Source organism: Orycteropus afer, unplaced genomic scaffold (assembly GCF_000298275.1).
Source record: "Orycteropus afer afer isolate SDZICR_OR568_19922 unplaced genomic scaffold, OryAfe1.0 scaffold00015, whole genome shotgun sequence".
Lineage (NCBI taxonomy): Eukaryota > Metazoa > Chordata > Mammalia > Tubulidentata > Orycteropodidae > Orycteropus > Orycteropus afer.
In genome coordinates, this window is record NW_006921602.1 from 780,232 (window position 1) to 804,711 (window position 24,480).

General features: G+C 39.1%; 1 protein-coding gene across 1 annotated transcript in view; it reads right to left on the reverse strand.

Annotated features, from left to right (window-relative positions):
* Positions 1–12,124, reverse strand: part of ARIH1 (ariadne RBR E3 ubiquitin protein ligase 1) — a 130,390-nt gene extending 118,266 nt beyond the window's left edge. The window contains exon 1 of the mRNA XM_007956932.2: positions 11,762–12,124. Coding sequence (XP_007955123.1) covers positions 11,762–12,124 — 363 coding nt within the window. The remainder of the gene's footprint in view (positions 1–11,761) is intronic.
* Between the last annotated feature and the right edge of the window lie 12,356 nt (positions 12,125–24,480).

A 24,480-nucleotide genomic window follows, 5' to 3' on the forward strand; every position in this document is an offset into this window, starting at 1 on the left:
TAAAAAAAAAAAAAAAAGAAAAAAGAGTACGGCTAAATAGATAAATTTGCCAGAGCAAAAGCCCAGTAAGAATCTTAACCACTGCCTTCTGAGATACTGAACTACCATTCAATTTAATTCAAACATTTAATTGGGTATCTACTTACCAAGCGCTGTAAATATATCAGTAATTAAGGCATTTGAGATTAACTTAGATTGAACACCTATCAATGATCAAATAGCTGTCTCCAATCAAGGGAGTCCCTCAGGTTCAGTGAAATACTATTAGGACCCTCACAGTATCTTTAGGATTTCAAAAATCTATTAAGTGTATATTTAATAGAAACTTTTATTAGACTGAACCATATATAACTGCCAATATTTAACCATTTTCAACCTACAAAAATGACAATTTCTTATGATTCCATCTGAAAGCTTTATTCTTTACTTATATCCATAAAAAATTTAGAAAAAAATGAAATCGTATATGATTGTAAGACTATTGTTTCTATAAAATATATTGTTCCTTTTCAAATTGCACTCTAACACTGAGCCACATTTTACTTACCTGGCGCATTTTTTTTTTTTTCTTTTTAGTTCGTTTCTTTCAAATAATGAAAATAATGTGAAGATTGCCACTACTATCTCCATGGTCCCTAAAGAATCCTGTCACCCCTGGTTAGAGTAAGCTTCTGATGATAGCTCATTCTCTCTCTCACACATACGCCCTCCCCCTGCTAAAAAAAAAAAAAAAAGAAAAAAATTGCCATGGAGTCAATACCAACTCATAGCGACCCTTTAGGACAGAGTAGAACTGCCCTGCAGGATTTCCAAAGCTGTAAATCTTTATAGAAGCAGACTGCTTCATTTTTCTCCCCCAGAGTGGCTGATGGGTTCAAACCACTGACCTTCTGGTTAGCAGCTGAATGCTTTAACCACTTTGCAACAGAGCTCCTAGGTTAGAAAAAGCTTCTCATTATAGATCATTCTTTCACCCAGTGATCATCAAATGCCAGCCCAAATAAATTCTTATTCTTCTGTTTATCTCATCACTTAATGAGAATAATTAAGCTATTTATAAAGTTGAATAGCAACATTATGTCAAGATCAAGAGATGAGCTGTATATATACTGTCAAGGCCTTAGCTAAGTTATGACTGGTGATACTATATTTATTATAAGAAAGATAGTGATTAACTGGAAAATGTAGATGTAGGCAACATGCATAATTAAAGACCCAGGTTAAATATTATAAAAGGAGTGATCAAAGAAAGGGAGGTGGGATTATCCTTCAGGCTTCCAAAATGAAGCCATGTTAAAACAAAGAAACACGGTTAAAGGTTAATATAGAGGCAGAGTTTAATTCCATTTTTTAAAAAATAATCAAAAGGATCAAACAACAACAAAAATACATCACGAAATACCCAGTGTCATTTATTTGTAGTCAACCAGAGGCCAGAATGTTATAGAAGTGATCCCTTTCTTAAATAGAAGACAATGGACAAGAGCAGGGACTCTTAACACTGGCTGCATTGAAGTTGTCCAAGGAAGGTTATTATTTAATGACAATGCTTGGTCCATACCCCCACGGAACCATTTACTTGATCTTGCATCGGCCTGGGCACCAGCATTTTCTAAAAATTCCAAGAAAGCAATGTGAACAACATCAATAGATTACATCAACATCTATACCCAGCTGTGATACTGTGCTATAGTTTTGCAGATGTCACCATTTTAGGACAATCAGTAAGGGGCACATGGTATCACTCTGCATTATTTTTTACAACTGTATGTGAATCTAAAATTATCTCAAAATAAAAAGTAAACAAAAATCCCCAGGTGATTCTAATATGCAGCTAGGGTTTTAAAAAGGAAGGAAAAAACATCAGGTTACTAAAGAATCTCAAATTCCTGTCAATCCTAAGAGACTGAAAACTATTTTAATCTTGCCGTTGAAAAATAAGTAAGAATGCTTAAGGTGTAATAAAGGTATGCAAACAAATACAAGTAATTTATGGTTCATCAAAAATCTAAACTACTATGCACTTTCCCATCAGTCTCTCAAGAAGTTAACCAGATAAATAAGCATTATATAGTAACTGCCATTCACCTATTGAATTGAGTCAGATAGAATGTAGTAAAAAAGAAAACTCACTGCCATAGAGTCAGATCCAACTCACAGTGACCCCTTGTTGGGTTTCGAAGGCAGTGTTATTACAGAAGTAGACTGCCCATTCTTCCTACTGAGGAGTGGCTGTTGAGTTTGAACCGCCAGCCTTCTGGATAGCAGTCAAATGCCTTAGGCACTACGCCACCAGAGCTTCCATAATGTAGTAGGCAGCCTTTCAAATGGCCCCACCATAATCTGATTTTCACATTCCTGTGTATGATTTCCACTTCCTGATGTTCACTCTTACATAATCCTCAAGTGTGACAGATTTAATGACTCACTTCTAACAAAGACAATATGGCAAAGTGATAGGCTATCACTTCTGAAATTAAGGTATAAAAGGACTGTGGCTTCCCCTCGGGGTTTCTCTCAGATTCCTCCCTCTGGGGGAAACAAGCTACTCTGTTGACAGAGCCTTATAGAGTGGCCTACATGGCAAGGAAATTATGTCTCAGGCCAAAAACCAGCCAATGAAAACCTGAGACCTGCCAACAGCCACATTAGTGAGCTTGGAAGAGGATCCTTTGCCAGTGAACACTTGAGACTACAGCCCCAAATGACACCTGGATTGCAGACTTAAAAGAGATCCTGGGTCAGAGGTACCTAATTAAGATGTACCAAGACTCCTGACGCATGGAACAGTAAGATAATAAATGTATGGTTTGGTTTTTTTTGTTTTGTTTGTTTTTAAACTCACTGAGTTTTGGGGTAACACAGGGCAAAAGTTCACCAATACATATAATGACCATACATCAAATCTAAAGGAAAAGAATTTAATCTGATCATCTGTTTGCCTTTCTTCATAATATCAAACCTCTACATTATCACTCACCATTACAGATATCCTCCTCATTGTTACGTCCTTCAGTTTCTCAGAATGACTGCCTATCCCTTTTGGCTATACATCCAAATCCTAGCTATCTTCCTATCAACACCCACAGATCTCACTCCCATGAATGCTATTCCTAGTCACTTAGCACTTGATTGAACTACTTACTGATCTAATCAGCCTGAACATCTTAATTCAAAAAGATCATAAACTTCTTAGGAATAGTCTTCTCATATTCCATTCCTGGTGGTCTAGTGGCTAGGATTTGGCACTTTCACTGCCAAGGCCTGGGTTTCATTCCCAGTCAGGGAAAATTTAGAGGTACTGGTGGTACAGTGGTTAAGCACAGATGCCTTCCAAGCAGTGAACCAGGGTTGATTCCTGGTCAACGCAACCCTTTCTTTTAAAGAGCTCTCGTGGTGCATGGTTAAAATATTCGGTTGCTAACCAAAAGGCCAGCAGTTTGAACTCATCAGCTGCTCCACAGGAGAAGGATGAAACAGTCTGCTTCTTTAAAGATTTACAGCCTTGGAAACCCTAATGGAGCAGTTCTACTCTGCCCTAAAGGGTCATTATGAGTTGGAATTGACTCAGTGGCAGTGAATGTTAAGGAGGTGCATGCATTTACAATATCCAAAACCCTAAATCCTTTCCACAGTATTAATAAATAAGAAAAGTATTTCCTCAATTCTTTTTCCAAAAACAAAAAATCCCATAGGAGTGGAAAAAACCCAAGTGCCCTAATCTAGAGAGATGTCACTAGTTTGATTTGAAAGTCTGAAAACAACTGAGTAAAGGCCACCTCATCTACAGATAGCAGTTACAACAACAAATACCTTCCAGTCCCGTGCTTAGCTTAGTATACCATTGCTCAGGCTCTTGAAAATTTTATTAGTTTCTCAAACAACTTACCTTCCATCAGGTAGGTGAGTTACCTTAACCCACCTCTGTAGTAACATATCACTAATTATAACACAGGAACACTGCTGTTAAATTTCAACTAGATCAGTGGTCTCAAACTTTGGCTTGCATCAACATCACCTGGAGGCCTTGTTAAAACAGAGTGCTTGATCCCACCCTCAGAGTTCTGATTCATAGAACTACTGCCATAAGCAATTCAAATCTTTTTTTTTTTTTTTTAATTGTGCTCTGGGTGAAAGTTTACAGAGAACATCCATTTTCATTCAACATTCATGCACATTTTGTTTGTGGTACAATCCCCTCATGAAACATCACTCATCCTCCCATTTCCTCCCTGTGTCTCTGGGTTTCTATTCCTCCTCCTTTCTGGTATTCTCTGCTTTCAGCCTAGAACCACATAACATCACCGATAATATCTTTCATTCCATGTCCTCTTCAGAATCTGGCTTGAATTTCTGCCAGTTCCTTGTTGATGTACTGCTTCCACCATTTTTGTATTCAGCAAAATTTTAATTTACTTAAAAATGATATGGTTCAATAATTTCCGCATTCTCTTGTATCACCTTTCTTTAGAATGGGCACATTCATGGATCTCTTCCAGTTGGCTGGCCAAGTATCTGTCTTCCAAATTTCTTGGCATTAACAAGTGAGTTTTTCTAGCATTGCATCCATTTGTTGAAACATCCTCAATTGCTATCTGGTCAATTCCTGGAGTCATTTTTCACCAATTCCTTCAGTACATCTTGGGACTTCCTTTGATACCATCAGTTATAATCATACGCTACCTCCTGAAATGTTTACCTGTGTCTTACTGACTACGGAAAGGCTTCGACTGCATGAATCTTAAGAAATTATGGGTAACATTGCAAAGAACGAGAATTCCAGAACACTTAATTGTGGTCATAAGGACTGTACCTAAACCAAGGCAGTCGTTCACACTTAACAAGGGAATACTGTATGGCTTAAAATCACTAAAAGTGTGCATCACGGTTTTATCATTTCACTAGAACTATTCTATCTGTATGCTGAGCAGATTATCTGAGAAGCTGGACTATACGAAGAAGAACATGGCATCAGGATTGGAAGAAGAGTCATTAACAACTTACGTTATACTGAAAGCCAAGAGGACTCGAAGCACTTAATGATGAAGTTCAAAGACTACAGCCTTCAGTATGGATTACATCTCAACACTAACAAAAATCCTCACTAATGAACCAGTAAGCAGTATCATGATAAACAGAGAAAAAAGCAAAGTGGTCAAGGATTTTATTCTACTTAGATCCACAATCACTGCCCATGAAAGCAGCAGTCAGGAAATCAAAAGACATACTGCATTGAGCAAATGTGCTCTGAAAGATAAGTGTTAAAAAGCAAAGATGGTCGCTTTGAGGACTAAGGTGTGTGTGACTCAAGCCATAGTGTTTGCAATCATCTCATATGCATGCCAAACCAGGATAAACAAGAAAGAAGACTGAATAATTGGATGCCTTTGAATTAATGGTGTCGGGAAGAATACTGGATATATCATGGACTGCCAGAACAAATAAATCTGTCTTGGAAGATGTACAGCTAGAATGCTCCTTAGAGGCAAGGATGGTGAGACTTCATCTCACAAACCTTCAAATGCTCAAATGCAAGTTCAAGTGGAAGCAGAAGATAATTAAAACAAGTCCATGACAGCCAAAGTACAACCCTGAGTATATCTCATCTGAATTTAGAGATCATCTCAAGAATACATCTGACACCTTGAACACTAATGACTGAAGACCACTGCAAAATTTTACTATGCACTCTCTAGCATTTCTATCACCAAGGCTGTATTTTCCAACTATTGACTCTTCCTTGTTTCTAACGTTCCCGTTCCAATCACCAGTAATTACCAATGCATCTTGATGGCATGTTTGATCAATTTCAGGCTGCAGAAGTTAATAAAAAATCATCCTCTTTGGCATCAGTGGTTGAAGTTGTGAGATGACATCAAAGACATCACAAATGAAGAAAGCAAAAGGTCATTAAAAATACAAGAAAGAAAAAGGAGACCAAAATGGATGTCAGAAGAGACTCTGGCTTTTCACCACAGAGTAGCTAAAGCAAGAATGGAAGAAATGATAAAGTAAAAGACTTGAACAAAAGATTTCAGAGTGTGGCTCTCATGGATTTGTTTTAATTATATTCCACTTCCACCTGAACTTGCTTATGAGCAACTGGTAATTTTTTCCACAGTCAGGCCCTAAACATGCTCTGACTGATGATACTGAGTTTCTCCATCATCTCTTTCCACACACACAGTCGATCTGATTCCTATGAATGCCTCCTGGTGAGGGCCATGTGTATCCTCACCATTTTTGTTGCTGAAAAAAGGTATTTCCAATGAATATATAGTTGGTCTTGCAAAATTCTATTATGTACTCTGCAGTGTTATTTCTATCACTGAGGCCATATTTTCCTACTACTAATTGGGTTCGACTCCATGGCACATAACAACAACAATCCTTTGTTCCCAACTTTCCCATCCAATTACCAGTAATTATCAATGCATCCTGATAGCATGTTTGATCAATTTCAGACAGCAGAAGCTGGTAAAAATCTTCAGTTTCTTCATCTTTGGCATTGTTGTTGTTGTTGTGTGCTGTCAAGTCGGCCCCGACTCATAGCAACCCCTCCGTGGGTTTCCCAGGCAGTATCACTATGGAAGTAGATTGCCCAACCTTCCCTCAGAGGAGTGGCTGGTGGGTTTGAATCACCAACCTTCTGGTCAGCAGTCAAGTGGTTGCCAAATCACTTAGCATACCAAATCCTACAAAAAAAAAAAGCAAGATACTCATCTACCTCTTATACGTCCTGACTACTCTCATCAAATAGCCCCGTACTCCTTTCTCAGCATATCCTTAAAATGTGGTATTCCTAAGTGTTACTGCCTGTCTCACTGTATCCATTCTCCTTGAGTCCAAATCATGATAGTGGATAAGCTATCACTATACCAGTAGTTAAAAACTATCACTGAAGCAGCTAAAAATGTATAGATGCTCAGGCTCTACCCTAGAATGACTTAATATGTTAAGAATCACTGGGAGCACAGCCCAAAGTTGTCTATGTTCCCCATCACAATGTGCTCTTTAGGCAAGTACAAGCCCTCTGCTTACCACAGTATCTGACATATACAGAATGCACACACACAATAAACATTTCCTGGATATGACTGTAGAAATACAAAACAGGTGCTAACTATTTAACTGCAGTATTAGTTTAATGACTTCTCTAGCTATTTAGAAAACTACATTAGATATTGACTTTTTAATATCAGCAATTTTAGTTAATATAGTTTGGCAAGTTAAGAAGTTTAAGTACTTCTCTATCATTGATACAGATTAAAATTCTTGATCTCTGAAAAGCTCAAAAGGTAAGATAAGTAGCTATAGAAGATTTTAAGACGACGAGGCCAAATTTAAAAAACTATAACCAGGGAGTTACAGAAGGCCAGAAAACTTTTCTAAAAGAAAAAATGATGACTTTTTCATCAGAACCAGAACTAACCTATAACCAAAACCAAACTCACTGCCATTGAGTCAGATCCGACTCACAGTGATCCCTCCTTCGGTTTCCGAGGCGGTATCACTACAGAAGCAGATTGCCCAATCTTCCTTCCGAGGAGTGGCTGGTGAGTTTGAACCACCATCCTTCTGGTTAGCAGTCAAATAACTTAGGCACTATGCCACCAGAGCTCATATAGATGTCTACCAATAACCAGTATTACCTGTTGTTTGCTGAGTGAACTTTGCAATCTTTTTCTTTTTAACTTTAAAAAAAAATTGTGGTTTAAGCCAAAGCTTACAAACAAATTTGTTCTCCATTCAACAGTTTTACATATGTTGTTTCAGGACATTAGTTGCAATTCCCTCAATGTAACAGCACTCTTCCCACTTCCTCTCCTGGTTTCTCATTTTCAAATGCTCATCTTTCCTGCCCTTTCCTGACTTCTGATCTTTGTTTTTGGGCAAATGCTGTCTTTCAGGTCTCGTATGGTTGATTGTTCTAAGCAGCACGTTCTTCATGGGTGTTAACGTTCACTTCATAGGCCTGTTTATTATTTGGTTGAAAGTGATCTCTGGGAGTGGGTTCACTTCCAAGTTTGAAAGGTGTCTAAGGACCACAGCCTCAGAGATTAATACTACAACCCTCTATCACACTAGTAAGTCTTGTCTTTTTTTTTAGGAGTTTGAATTTTGGTCCACATTTTTCTCCCACTCTGTCCAAAACCTTCTATTGTGATCCCAATGAAAGCAGTCAACAGTCGTAGCCAGGTACCATCTAGCTCAGTAGAGGCTGTGGTTTGTGAGATTCATTAGTCGTTTGGACTAATTATTTCCTTGAGACTTTGATCTTCTTTGCTCTTCTTTGTTCCAGATAGGGAGAGACAAATATTTGTATCTTAGATGGCCCACTTGCAAGCTTTGAAGACTTCAGTCACTATTCACCAAAGTAAGATGTAGAACATTGCCTTTATGCACTGTGTGATACCAACTGTCCTTGATGTCTCAAGATTATGGTCCTAAATCCTCCAGTCTAGTGACTCCAAACAACAGTTTTATATTTTGAACTTTTTCTTCTGCAAATGTGTTTCACATTCACTAATAACATTAGATTTTATACTGAGTTGGGGAGCAGAAAATTTTAAATTTTTGAAATTAACAAACTAATGTGAACTAAGTAAAAATTTAATGATTTTGATTTGATAAACTTAAAATCTGTTGTCACATTATGCATTAGCTATTTAAAATGAAATATTCAAACTGATATTTAAAACCTCTGAAAATAAAGAGGTCTTTTTTTTTTTTTTAATATTCCAAATAGGGAGGAAAATCAGCAAAAGGTAAATGACGATTCACAAAAACAAACACCCAATACCCAATAAACATGTTTAAAGTTTGACCTCCACAATTCAAAAAAGAAAAACAAATGTAAAAAATGACCATTTTATGCGAATCAAGCACAAATTAGTGGGAAAAAGCAGGATATACTAGTAGCATAGGAAGGCACTCTAGTGGTGTAGTGGTTAAGGCATTTAGTTGCTAACCAAAAGGTCAGTGGTTTGAACCCACCAGCCACTCCACAGAAGAAAGATGCCATAAAGATTTATAGCCTTGGAAACCCAATGGGGTTGCTATGAGTCAGAATTGACTCGGTAGCAGGGAGGTTGAATGAGAGTAGTATAGGAACCCTGCTAGTGCAGTAGTTAAGCACTTGGCTGCTAAACAACAGGTTGTTGGCTTGAACCCAAGAGCTCCACGGAAGAGAGATGTGGCAGTCTACTTTACAGCCTTGGAAACCATATGGGGCTGTTCTACTCTGTCCTAAAAGGTCACTGAGTCAGAAATGACTCTAGGGCAAGTTTGGTTTTGATTTTGACTCAACAATTCAACTTATCCTAAGGAAATAAAGCAAAGATTTATCTATGAAAATATTTCCAAGAATTTCTATAAAAATATGAAATTAGAAAATTAAAAAAAAAAGATTAAATAAAATAGTTCAGATCTGCAATCACATTATCATTTGAGAAACAGTTACTTAGTGACAGAAAGTTGTTCAGGGATTCCTTCTCTTTTTGTTTTTCCTTTTTTAGTAAAAACAAAAAATATGATGCCACTATTACTAAAGAAAATTATACAGTTTATCCAGAGATCTGGAGAGAGAACCACTGTTCATATTTTGGCTTATTGTTCTAGGTGGCAGGATTACTTTGCCTTTTTTTTTCCCCCCTTGCTTCACCTGTTTTTCTTACAAGGTGCATATATTACTTACATAACTTTTAGCAACCTAAAACATAACCAAAGGCTAGCACAGACTTAGTGAGGATACTATTTAGAGAAAAGATGGTCTGGGATACATTCTATCCTTTATTTTACCGAGAAAATAAACCTTTAAACAAGGTTTACTTATGTGTTTAGTAATTTTATTTGAGAGTATCTTTAAAATGAAGATGACCAGAAAGAAAGAAAAAAACAATCAGGCATGGAAACATGGTAAAAGTAGGACAACTAAAAAAAAAAATCCCTAGCTTTTAATTATTTTTTTGTAGTTCTTTTTATCACCATTTAGTCTCTCCCATAAACTAACAAAGAAAGAATGATATCATACGTATTAGCTAGCTACATTTCTGTTCCAGAAGCCACATTAGAACCTGTAAAGTCTGGTCTCAGTGACAGGACACACCTAAGAGCTGAGAAAGTTGGATGAGATTTAGCTATATGAAAACAGACTAAAAATAAATAAGAATTTTTTAACAAGCTAACCAAAATGCCAGTAAGTTAAGTAATAAGTTCAAAGATGTCAGATTTTATAGTATAGTAGAAAAATGAATATTCAAGGTTTTACCACAAATTTTAAATTAAATTCCCTCAACAATAACAAAAAGTCTCAAGGTACTGGCCTGAGAGCTCAACTGTCATACTTTTAGGATCAGAAAAAGAGCAATAAAGCTTATCCTCTGCAACTCTTCGATTTCCTTCTTAGACTGTGTTATCCATACAAAAGTTTTTAAGATAGCAGTGTTTGGTGACAACACTAGGTATCAATTTTTGTTCTGTTTTGTTTTACTATTATTCAAAGCACCGTCTTCAGATGATGGTTCAATTTTCAAAAGAAAACACTTTGACACATTACTATAAAATCTGTTAATTATGGAAATTGAAGAAATAACTAACATACTGCTAATTTCAGAGTCAATATAACCAACTTTAAAAAAAAGGGTAATGACTGACAAGCAAGAAGTCAGTAACTTGCTGTTCACGCTTGTAGTTTCGTTACACTTAACACTGCTTTCTAAAAGCTTCAATCAATCAAGAGTCCATTCTTTATCTTTCAACCTTAAACCTTACTCTGGATCCCTCATCACAACTACTTTTTCCAAATAAGTTGAAACTTCAGATTTCCTACAGCTTAAAATATGTAAAATCTGAACCACAAGGTTAAATGAGATGTGGTTATCAACTTTAACCAAGCCTAACTTAATGACTGCAAAACAGAAATTACCAGAGAAATGAGTCCAGAAGCAGAGTACTGGCCGCTGTGTTCTAATTCACAACAGAGTGTTGTCCAATATTAGACAATAACACTGCGTTCTATTGTTTGGTTTTTTTTTTTAACTGCAGCGCTGGCTATGCAATCTGCAGTAACTGTCCCAACACCTTCAAGCAAATCATATGCTACAACTGGGAAAACTAGCAATTAGGCCCCAAACAAACAGGAGAGACATAAAAAAATGTAAGCAAACGCCTCATCATCCGCAAAGGCGGCCCATCAGCACCTCTTCCGAGAAACAGTTCCCTTCCCCCACCTTTAAGCAGGCACTTAAGATTGCCAAGGAGATCCATTTCTTTATTAACTAGTGCCCACTTGGGGCAACCGTACACCAAGCTGCTTACTTAGGCCTACCCTAACCCATTCCAAAAGTGCTGTGAGAGGGTAACCCTCTAAGAGGCTCAATTCTTCCTGACTCCTCCATACACCCTCCTCCTCCGCCCCGCCCCTGTAGGCGCTCTTCCGACCAGTGGAAGGACACCGGGACCTGGGTCGGGCAATTCCTGCCCTCAAGAGAAGGCTTAAGCGGCCGGAGGCCTCCGCCATAGCACGACCAGGAAAGCACCGCCCAAGAACACCTGCCTACACCCGGCTCTCCGGTAACCCGCGAACGTGGGCTTCCGATACCCTCCATCCCGGGCAAAATAAAGCGGAGGAGGCAAGGCCGGGAAGGCACCGGGGTTGGGGCTGCGCACCAGGCCCAGGCCTGCCCCTTGGGGCCGCGCGGGCCGCCTGAATACGCTCCCCGCTTTGGCCCGATCAAGCTGGCGCGGCGGCTCCCCTTACCTGGATGACCTCGTTGACCTCTCGGATACATTCGACCATGTGTTGCAGAATCTGTTCGGCCGTGAGCACCTCGTAGCGGTAATCCTCCTCCTGCTCGTGCCCCGGCCCGCCGCCGCCACCACCGCCGCCGCCGCCCGGCCCCAAAGCGCTGCCGCCGCCGCCGCCCGTCTCCCCGCACAGCAGTCCGTCCCGTTCCCCGCCGACGCCCAGCCCGGGCTCCACCAGCTCCACCTCGCCCAGATCCAGGTTATCATCGTCCGGCTCGTCTTCATCCTCATCCTCCTCCTCCTCGGCGCCGCTGTCCTCTTCACTGCACTCCTCGTCCTCGTCGAACTCGTAGTTGTAGCCCTCGTCCGAGTCCATGGCGCGATGCGCAGGGGCCCGGCGGACGCTGGCCCTGAGGAGGGGAGAGGGCGGGGACGCCGAGGCCCCGGCTCTCACTCCGGCTGCGGCTGATGTCCGGACGCAGGCCTGGCTCCGGCCCCGCGGCCCGCGGCTCCTCCCCGGGCGCGGCGGTTGGCGGTTGGCGGCTGGTGGCGGCGGGGAGGGCGCGGAAGAAGGAGGGAGCGAGGGGGGCCTCTCGCTGCCCGCCTCAGTCAGACGCGGCTTCGCTCCGGCCTCCGAGAGAAAACAGTCCCCAGCGCCACCTCCACGGCCGCTGCTACCGCTACTGAGCCAACAAAGGGGCGTGCGTCACGGCGTCGCGCTGCGTAGCGCGTCACTCCCCTTACGTCACCGCGCTCCGCCCCACCGCCCCTGCGTGGAGCCCGAGGAGACCCCATACCCTGCCTGCTTGGGTTTAGGAGCGTGTCGGTACGGGAGTTGCCTTTTCAGTCTTCGGTTCTGTACGCGAACAGTCTCTGGGACCATCTGAGACCAGTCGACTTTTTGCGTAAGGAGGCTAAGGTTTCCTCGTCACCGAGAGGCCCCTGGACCGCCCAGGAGGTGTTTTTGCCACAGGCCATAGGTTTCAGCCCCACACGCAATCCCGTTGGTAAGACGGCCTTCCCACCCCTCCCGCAGGGTAATTCCGGGAAGGCCTCCGGCTGTTGAGTTAAAATTCCTGTTGCCTGGGCTGCTGAATGTATATCAGTTTTACGCGGCACTTCTAAACTGGGCAGAGGTGAACTTCATTTTCGTTCTTTTGATCCTGCACACTTGTACAGACATGCGGTGGTTGTAAAGTCTCCTATAGTGACGTCATTTTAAAGAGGCGTTTCCTGAATTCAACTTGAAGAACACCTATTGAAGGCCCTAAATAATGTCATTGGTAATGGCTTTCTTTAGTTAAACATTGTGCAGGGGCTTTAGGTATGTAATAGCTTATCTTCCTGGGCCACGGTACCCATTTTATGCCTGAGAAATCTAAGGGAAAGGGACTTGACCAAGAACACAAAACACTTGCCCTGTTTTAGGCACTGGGTAACCTAAAAGATGAATCATAAAAAATCCTTTAAATTGCATAATATGTATTACGTAATACATAAAAATACGTTATAATACAAAACAGTATGAGTGATAATAGTATTATCTACCAGGGCCATATGTAACAGGAAGTGCTTGACACTTACTGGAAGTTGCTATTCTTTCTGAATGTTGGTGGGTCACTAGGAGTTCTCCGACAGAGAGGGCAGAGAGAGTATCTAGCCTGAGAAGACAACAGAAGCAAAAGCACAGCACGTGTAAAGTAGTTAATAGATGTTGTTATTTGCCATTGAGTGGCCCCGGCTCCTAGCGACCCCTCCTTGGGTTTCCGAGGCAGTATCACTACGGATAGTAGGATTGCCCAAACTTCCTTCGGAGGATTAGCAGTCAAGTGCCTTAGGCACTATGCTACCAGAGCTCCTAGTTAATAGATTGGAGAGGTTAAAGTGCAAGGAGAGTAAATGGTAAAATATCAGGAAGGTTTGGGGACAGGTCAATGAGAGCGTGTGTAGGCTTTCTAAGAGCGGACTTTTTTAAATCTTGTAAATGGCAAAGGAAAACCAGAGAGAGATTCTTAACCGAGAAGAGGTATAAGAAAGCTCCTTTATGAAATAGCTTGAAGGGTTGGCCAGATTAGAAATCTTTTAAAATCTGGATCCGTAATTTATTGATAAACCTTACTGTTCAACTTACATGGTTGAACTTGGAAATTGATTTTGAAAGGTGAAAATATTTCTTTATAATGTAAATAAGCCTCTGCTAACCTGTCCATTTTGTAATCAGCGTTTTCTTAGAATACCTAATCTCAGAATTTGCCAGTTAAAGCATTTAACATCAGTGATGGTAGGTCTTGGCCCTTAGATTCTGTTTCTATTCAATAGTCCTTGGTTGTTGCTACAACTTGGGCAACTATGGACCCTAGCAACCCTTCTCTCCACCCTGTTCTATTTGTTACATACCTATGGGAAAAAGATCAGTTACATTTGTCAGTATCCTAAACTTCTCTCAATCTGTTGTTTGAATTTACTCCTACCCTGAATGAACTCTACTGCCCACATATATTACCATTTGGTACCAGAGCAGCTGATCACTACTGGGGAAATTTGTATAACCATATACATTCTCTTAATAAAATTCCAATCACCGAGTACAACTGAGTGCCCAACACTGCCTAGCAATGCTTTTAAATTTTTCCAAATTATTCTGCTACTCTAGGCAGCTCTTTCAAATTTTTGCAGTTTCATCAAACTTCCAACCCTGCCCTTTCCAATCCTCTCAAAGCAGATGACTCATGTGTCACAGAACTCTGAAATCATCAGGACCAATGTAACTGAAACATGTTGAGCAAAGAAGAGAGTGTAAAGGGATAAAGTCAGAGAAGGCAAACAAAGGTAGCAGACCAACAGTGCCTTATACACTATCATAAGTTTACATTATTGCAAAGGAAAGTATTGAAGAATTTTAAGCAGAAGAGTAAAGTGATCTGTGTTTTTAAAAAGGTAATTATAGCTTCTTGGTGGAAAATGATCTTTGAAAGCAGAGGCCACTTATGAGGCTATCATAGTCCAAGTGAATAATGATAATGGGCTTGGACTGGGGTTGTGGCAATGGAGACCATGAAAAGTGGTCAGATTCAGATGTAATCTGAATGCACAGCCAACAGATTTGCTGATGGCTTATATGTTGGGTAAGGAGCTCTGGGTGGCTTAGTGATTGAGGCATTTTGATGCTAACCAGAAGATTGGCAGTTCAAAACCATCAGCTGTTCTGCTTGAGGAAGATGAGGCAATATACTTCCACAAAGATTTAAAGCCTTGGAAACCCAGTGGGAATTGCTATAAGTTAGAATTGACTCAATGGCAGTGGGTTTGGCTTTTTGGATTTTGTATGTTGGGTCTGTAGAAAGAGAAATCAAGGATACCTCCTAAATTTGGAGCTTGAATAACTGGGTGAAGGATGTTGACGTTGAGATGCTTATTAGACATCCAGGAGGAGATGTTGAGTAGGCGGTCGCATAGACTACTGTACAAGACTGAAAGTTAAGAGAAGTTAGGGCTAGAGATAGAATTTCATCAGAGTTTATGGTGTTACAGTGTTGAGAAGCAACATAAGAGAGTGGTTGACTGCTTAGACTTTGGAGGAAACAGACCTGAATTTGTCTCTGCCCTTCCAGTTGCTTTGTGTAACCTTGAGGAAATTACTGAACCTCTCCGAGCTTCATTTGGAAGATTACAATTCCTATTTTCATAGGATTATTTGTAAAGATGAAATGAAATAACATATTTGTAGCACTTGACATGGTACCGGGAATGTACTTAAGTGCTCAAAAACTGAGAACTAAGAAAGTTCAATAACATCACCTTCTACCTTGTGGAAAACCAATGGCCCACTGCATCTGGTTTTATTTTAATTGTTCCTCTATATATACTAAGGAGTTCTGGTGGTACAGTGGTTAAGGCATTCAGAAGATCGACAGTTCGAACCCACCAGCAACTCTCTGGGAGAAAAATGAGGCAGTCTGCTTCCATAAAGATTTACAAACTTGGAAACTCTATGGGGTAGTTCTATTCTGTCCTACAGGGTCACTGTGAGTCAGGATTTGCTTAATGGCAGTGGGTTTGGGTTTGGGTTTTGATTTATATAGAATCTGTGTCATTCTCATTTTCTGGGGAAGAAAATGGATTTGCTTCTTTTTTCTTAGGAACTTTTTCCATGGTTTCATGACTTCTTTTTTGGTCTATATCATAGGCAGTGTCATATGTGCTTCTGAATTGTAGTTCTGGATCTCCTATTCATGCATAAACTCTCATAAACAGAATCTCAGCAACATTAATTCCATTCATATTTTGTAAGCTATCTTAGATTCAGGTTAGTTTATCATGCTATTTAAGGCAAACCAGTATAACAACTTCTCTCTGACCCAAAATTGGCCAAGTGATGACCCACATACATTGTTTTTTAAATGACTTGCCCTTAAAGGAATTGCCTGTGTTACTGCATTCTTAGCTATGGTGATTACTGGGTATAAGTACAGTCATCTGTAAACAACAACAGGATAAGGTCCTTGTAAATGGCTAGACAAGTTATACTTCCCTGGTGCAAAAAAAAAAAAAATCTTCATAGGTAATTAGGAAGGAAGATGGGGCAATCTACTTCCATAAAGATACTGCGTTGGAAACCCAGGGAGGGGGTCTATATGAGTCAAATCAACTTGATGGCAGGGAGTTTGGTTTCGGTATTGTCTCCATGGGTAATGTAAAAAAATATTAGTATGCATTTATTAAGGAAGATGCGGCAATCTACTTCTGTAGTGATACTGCCTCAGAAACCCAAGGAGGGGTCGCTATGAGTCAGGTGCGACTCAACGGCACATAACAACATAACAACCAACGATACATGGGAGTTTTTTACTCTCTATCCTCGTCAACTTTTAGTGTCAATTTTTTAATTTTAGCCATTCTGGTGGGTGTGAGTATTATCTTGTACATATCATTTGCACTTCCCTGACAACTAATGATTTTAGGCATTTTTTCATGTATTTATTTGCCTTGGAAACCCAAGGAGTGGTCGCTATGAGTTAGGTCTGACTCGACGGTACATAACAACAACAACAACAAATTTATTAAATATCTGCCGTGACCAAAACTCCGTAAATATTTATCTGCTCCACAAATGGTTAAGAACTAAATACCAATGAGAAGAACATGCAGGTGTTTTTCAGATGAAAAGACATTAACACTTCACTGGAATTTTTCTAAAGGCAAATAAAAGAACTGTAAGCTATGGAAAACCTTTAGTAATGACAGGACATTAGGATGACCAACCATCCCATTTAGCCCAGAATTGAGGGATCCTAGGATATGGAACTTTCAGTGTTTTAACTGGGAAATCCCAGGCAAACTGGAATGATTGGTCACCCTACAGAACACTCCACCAAAACTTCTTGTTATGTATGAAATTAAAACATTGTCTCTGATTGGAAGAAATTGCTTTTTATAATTTTTTAAAATAAAACTTCTTTTAATGAAGGGTTTTTTTGTTTGTTTGTTTGTTCGTTCATTTGTTTTAAAGCTTTAGGTGTCCCTGTGTGTTACCAGGCAGGAGGTAAGAAAATTTTAATTTAATGTGAATTTAATTTAAAGTTAAATTTTAGCAAAAGCACAAAAAGAAATATTAACAAGTAAACTAATTAATAGTTTGCATTTCTTTAAAAACATGTACTTCACATTTTCCTACAAACCCAATTAAGTGTTGTACCATTGTTGAGAGGCAGATCTTATCACACCAATTCTAGGTGGAAAATAATAAAGCACAGAGAAACTGAGGTTATATGCCTCGTTTGAGGTCTGATAGAGTTAGTAAACAAAAATAGAATCCCGGTCATATTCCTAACTGCCAGTCCTCTTTTTCTAAAATATCCTCTAACTTTCTCCCAGAATATATCATCTGTAGACTTTATTGTTGACCGTGAAGTTTATACAAGTAATTATCTGTAGTGTGTGATTAGATAATGCTGAACTAGATATAGACTACATGCCATCATGAATTAGACTAGACAAATCTCCAGAAGTAATAACCTACTGGCAAAAATATAACATAGTTTGTCTTTTACCTCAGGTTAGGATACATTTAAGCTATCCTGGAATGTTGGTTATCATCATATTTCTAAATATCTTTTTTTTTTTATTGTGATTTGGGTGTAAGTTTACAGAGCAAATTCATTTTCCGTACAGCAGTTCATGCACATTTTGTGTCATGACATTGACTGCAATTTCCCACAATATAACAACTCTCTTCACACTTCCTCCCCATATTTACCTCTTCCCTCCCATGTACTTCTGCCCCCCCCCAGCAGTCTCCCTGTGAATATGCTGCCCTTTGGTTCTCCCATGATTGATCTCTCCAAGGACTGTATCTTCCTGATGTAAATGTTCAGCCCATATGCTTGTCTATTATTTGGCTGGAAGCCATAGGAGTGAGTTCAATTCCAGACCTGAAGGGCAGCTAGGGACCGTAGTCTCAGGGGTGTCACAGGCTCTATAAGACCAGCAAACCTGGTTTTTATTTTTCTTTAATAATTTTGATTTTGTTGCACATTGTTCTCCCATTCTATCCAGGATCTCCTACACAGATTCTCCTCCAAGTGGTTGACAGTGGTAGCCAGGTACCATCTAGTTCTTCTGGTCTCATGGTCAGATAGGCTGAAGATCGCATGGTCTTCTAGTCCCTTGGACTAATTATTTTCATGCATCTTTGGTTTTCTTCATTCTTCTTTCCTCTGGAAGAAGAAAGACCATTGTTGCATCTAGATGGCTGCTTGTAAGCTTTTAAGATCCCAGTCACTACTCACCAAAGTAGGATGTGAAACAAAGTTTTTGTGTAATATGTTATGCCAATTGAGCTTGATGTCCCCTGTGACCATGGTCCTGAGACCACAGGTACAAATACTCCCTCCCTCCAGGTAGCTGGCTGTGGCCAAGAAGTCACCATAACCTTATCCTTTGTCAGATCTACTATATACATGGACATTCTTACAGAACATACAAAACGTTTGTAGAAATATCATCTGCCAACCCTATACAATGTCATGAGCACACTTCCCCCTGCCTAGACATGCCTGACCATTCAGCCTGTCCACTCACCTGTCCACCTGTAGATCAATGTTTGCCATCACTGACAATGAAGTACTGCATGTGCAAAAGGGTTCATCTTTGTTGTCTGTATCTCCCATGTACCTCTCTCTGTCTTCCTCTTCTGAAATGCCACCATGTTGATCACTCACATTTGGAGCATTGCCTTTCCCTTCACCCAAATCAATACTTGTCTCTACCTTTCTAGCAGTGTTCCCTCCCACCCCTGATAAACAACAAATAAAGTTTCCTTCCATATATAAACTGTTCCTTGACTTTTCACAATAATGGACTAATAGAATATTTGTTCTTCTGTGATTGACTTATTTCACTCAACATAATGTCCTCCAAATTTATGCACATTATGCAGATTCTGTGTTATTCTTTAGTGTTGCTTAGTATTCCATTGTGTGTATGTACCATAGTTTGGTTATCCATTCTTCAGTTGATGGATACCTAGGTTGTTTCCATCTTTTGGCTATTGTAAATAGTGCTGCGATGAACATGGGTGTGGATATATCTGTTCTTGGCTTTCACTCCTTTAGGATATATACCTAGTAATGGGATTACTGAATCAAATCATATTTCTAATTCCAACTTTTTTAAGGAATCACGATACTGCTTTGCACAGTGGTTGTATCATTTGACAGTCCCACCAGCAGTGTATGAGAGTCCCAATCTCTGCACATCCTTGCCAGCATTTGTTATTTTCTGTCTTGTTGAACTTTGCTACTAGTGCTGGGGCAAGATGGTATCTCATTGTTCTGATTTGCATCTCTCTGATGGCTAATGATCGTGAACATTTCTTCATGTGTTTGTTGGCCACCTCACTATCCTCTTTGGTGAAGTGTGTATTCATGTCATCTGCCCATTTTTTAATTGGATTGTTTGTCTTTTCGGTGTTGAAGTGTTGGAGTTTTCTATAAGTTTTTATATTTCTAAATATCTTCAGAGAGAAACAGTAAAACCACTTTGGTGGTAGTGGCTCACAACCCTTACAATTAAAGTTTTTCTAATCTAAATTCCTTTCCAAATAAATGAACAATAATTGCAGCAGATACTCCCATTGGAGAAAAAGTTTAGTCTATGATCTTAACTTGGAAATTAAACCTTTGCGTGCTTACCCACTGTATATAACATCTACCTCCACAAACACTAAAGTACAAAACCATAGAATCTATGTCCTCCATGCTTTAATCTCAAGGCATTTATTTGGCCAAAATACAACAAAAAATAGCAAAATGATCATATCTAAAAAGTGAATATAGATTTTTCATAATGACTTAAATATTTGAATAAAATATTTTTATAAAAAAAGTTCACAATAACTTAGAGGACATTATGCTGAGTGAAATAAGTCAATCACAGAAGGACAAATATTCTATTACTTCATTATTGTAAAAATTCAAGGAAAGGTTATATATGGAAGGAAACTTTGTTGGTTACCAGGGGTGGGAAGGGAGGGGTGGAAACACTGCCAAAAAAAAAAGACATTCTGGAAAGAAAGCCTTTGGTTGACAATATCTCTAGTTTATTATGTTGCCTTATGGATGCATTTGAATGCATGGATGAATGAATAGGCAAAAAAATGAGGAAATATATTATTGAGTTTCTATAATATACAACAACTAGGTGCATATAAATTGTCTAATTTACTCCTTACTATGCTGTGAAGTTGAAATTCTTAACCTCACAGAGAAGGAAAAAGGCTCAAAGATGAAAAGCATTTTGCCGAAGTTCAAACAGGTGGCAGAGCCTTGATACAAACATAGGTTTTCATAGTTTCAAGACCAGTCTTTTCCACACAATGCAATTCTCAGAATTTGTGATAAGATCCTATTCCTGTTTAAAATGTGCCTTTGTGTTTGTTATAATGGAGTAATTGCTGTCAAGCATACTGCTGTCCATATTGGCACTCTAAATGTTGACTGTATCCAATATTTGTTCCTCCTAGAAATAGGTAATAAAAAGAATAGAAAGTAAAGGAGTATTAGCTCTATTCATACAGTTCTGATTTTTTTCCCCCCTAAATATAATCTTAGCATTTTAATGGAAATTTAAAATTATTATTTTGGTCAATCAATAATTACTTATTAATGTTTACTTCATGCAAGAAGCAGCCCGGGTGGTATAGTGGTTAAGCGATGAGCTGCTAACCGAAAGGCTGTTAAAACACATTAGTTATTCTGCAGGACAAAGATGTGGCAGTCTGCTTCTGTAAAAATTATAGCCTTGGAAACCTTATGGGGCAGTTCTACCCTGTCCAATGGGATCACTAGGAGTCAAAGTTGACTCAATAATACACACAACAGCAAGGAGTTCCTGGGTGCTGTAAACAATTAACACACTCAGCTGTTAACCAAAAGGCTGGAGGATTGAGGCCACCCAGAGGTGCCTCAGAAGAAAGACGTGGCAACCTACTTATGAAAAATCTGCCATTGAAAACCCAATGGAGCACAGTTCTATTCTGACACAGGTGAGGTTGCCATGAGTTAGAATCAACTTGACAGCAACTGGTTACTCAGTGCATAGCAGTTTTCTGGCATTCTGGAAAGATTAAAAAAGACCCTGCCATTTAAGAGAACATAATTTGTTTTAGGGAAAGAGACATAAATCAAAAGGTTAATTATAAAAATGTTAACTGTAGTTGAAGAGCTATCAGAAGCCAAAAAAAAAAAATGGTACAGATGGTAAGTGCTAAAGAAATTCAAAGGATTCACTCCTTGGAGAGATCAATCATGGGAGGATAGAAGGGCTGTGCATGCACAGGAAGGTGGGTGCACAGAATGCATGGGAGCAGGAATGCATGGGAAGGAAGGACACAGGGAAGAGGTGGCTATGTGGAGGAAGTGTGAGGAGAGCTGTTGCATTGAGGGAAATTGCAGTCAATGTCATGAGACAGTGTGTGTGAACTGCTGTATGGAAAATGAATTTGCTCTGCAAACTTTCACCCAAATCACAATAAAAATTTTTAAAAAAAATCAAAGGAGATAGAGGTCTCTCTAGGTTGGGATGTTCTAAGAAAGTATGATATGCTGTATTTTCTTATACCTTTGTGCCTTTGCACCTGCTGTTCTCTCTACTTGACAATCTTTCTACCTACTCTTTACCTGCAACTAATCCATATGCTTCAAGACTATTCTTTTTTCAAGCCATTCATTCCAAACCTGTCCCTTGATAACATAGAACCTCACTTATCTATATATCTCCTGTTCCTTAACAAAGTTCTCAGCTTTAGATAATATTGGAATGAAATATAAACCTAAAGCTGTCTTAATGTCTTCTTAGATCAAAGTGTGTAGAATCTTGCCAACATTATACCATCATTATATTGGTGTTTTTACCTGTTAATTATTCCTAGGTCTCCAAGAACACTTGAAGGTTGTGTGGAAGACGAGGGTACCTGCTGTTCATGTCCTCCACGGTATTCCATCACCCTCATCTGTGTTTTCTGTAAAGACAAGTGCCCATCTCACCTCTCTACATCCCCAGTGGTACTTCAGTTTTTAACACTTCATGGCAAGATGGAAGTGATACTGAATTCAACCAGATTGGACCAAGTGATACAACACAGCGTAGTTATGATTGACTAAAAGACTGCAGCAGGTGCAAAAAAAAGAAATACCTAAGCATCTGAAGAGCGGAATAATGAACAGAGCCCAGAAAAAGAGCATCTGACAGGTCCACCTAGTCCTAAAGCTTTCAGAAATGAAAAAGCTTTTGATTTTCTTTCTTTCTCTTTTTTTTCTTTCTTTCCTGGTGCTTTGGGTTTTTTGGTTCATAGTATTTGACACAATACCATGATTTAAAAGGCAGAGTCACCACTTCCAGCTCTAGGAACCAGATGCCACTCCGTACAGCTATTTTGCAATGTGGCAAGAACCAGTTTTTCAATTCTGTCTTTCCAGCTGTATCCGACACAGAGTAAGTCTGTTGTCAGTAAAATAGTAATGAAGGGCTTTTGGTCCATGGCTTCTTGACAAGCATTATTTATGAGCTGCTTTACATTCTACTTTCATGGAAAGAAGATGTGTGGTTAGACACGCTGGAATGCTGAAGCACTGAACAGCTCCTTTTAAAGAGTGAAAGGATGATAAAATAACTAAAATCATTACATTGTTTCTAAATGATATTAAAAATGGACAGTCTTAAAAGCTATACTCTTGTTATTTTTTAGTATGTTTGTTTACATAAAGCAAAGCTGAAATATGCAGACATATTTTTTTGTGAACTGTAACAAACTGCATGTATGAGCTCTGAGCTCTTGTTTTCGTCTGAATGTTTGTGGGAGGATGCAAATGGAGAGGGTCAGAAGGAGGGATGTTGTACCAAAGTGAATATAGTTACTCAGCTAACTTTGAGAATTGCTAGAATGAAAGCAGCTTGGGCCACAGAGCTAGAAACTCCATTACATGCATTCAGTATGCGTCCGTAGGCAAATTACTTAACCTCTTATAAGCCTGTTTCTTCATCTGAAGATGGGAATGATAATAGGATTTTCCTTACTGGTGTGTTGTCAGTGGCATCACTAGGGTTGGTGTCACCCACTGCACTGACTCAGGGTGTCATACTTCCCCTACCAACATGGACCTCTTCCCATATCAGACCATAGAGAATCCTTAGTAAATGTTAATTACCCATTTTAATCATAGAATAGTATGTGCTAAGTATAGTTGCAAGTTACTTAAATATTTCTTAGAATATATCAACATTAACAACAAAATTCTTTTGTAAAATCTTTCTGTGTTGAATTATGACATTATTAGTTATAACATCATTAGTAACTGAGTGGGGAGTCTTTTAGTTTCTGTTTCCTTTAATTACTACTTATTCTCAAAAAAGTTACTGATACAGGTTCACAAATACCACTTATCACAGTATTGTAGCTAAAATATCAGAAAATTTGACAAAATCAGCCATTGTAAAAATCCTGGCAGCATAAGAAAACAACTGTGTGTTCTTGTAGTGCATGCAGATGAAAGCACATGATTCAAAGTGTCATTGTAATTGGATGATAATGACAGCTGTGACCAAAGCACACTAGAAGATTCAAAAAATAAAATACCATAGATTTTTAACCTTGTAAGTAGGTTGATACATGTAAGCTGGGTTTATGAAAAATATTTTTGTGCTTATAACTAAAGGTTTTTTAATAAAAATAATAAATTTCTGTTGAACAGCTGCACAAAAATTGTATACACATTTTGATGTCATGCCTTCTGACAGTGTCACCCAGTGTGGTCTGCATCTCCCCTAGTGATGCCACTGCTGGTTGTAAGGATTAACTGAGGTAATGTAAAGCACTCACATTGTTATCATTAGTGAACACAGAAAATGTACAATGCCTTCTTGTAGACTTTAGAATACATTAGATGATTATTCAATCAATTTTAAAGCAGAAGCTCTTTGAAAGGTACAAAGCATTATTTGTCAAATTATTGAAAAATGCTGCTATGCTCCTCTTTTATGCCTGTATTTTTATTAGTTCAACAAAAGTCAGTTGTTCACCAGCAATATGTCAGGCACTGTAGTGGACATTGAGAATAAGATAAGTTAGAGCATTTCAGCTTTCAAGATGTTTACACACTACTGAAGGAAACACACATGTAAACCAATAACTACATTGTAATACAAGTGATGTAATAGAAATATGAACTGAATGCC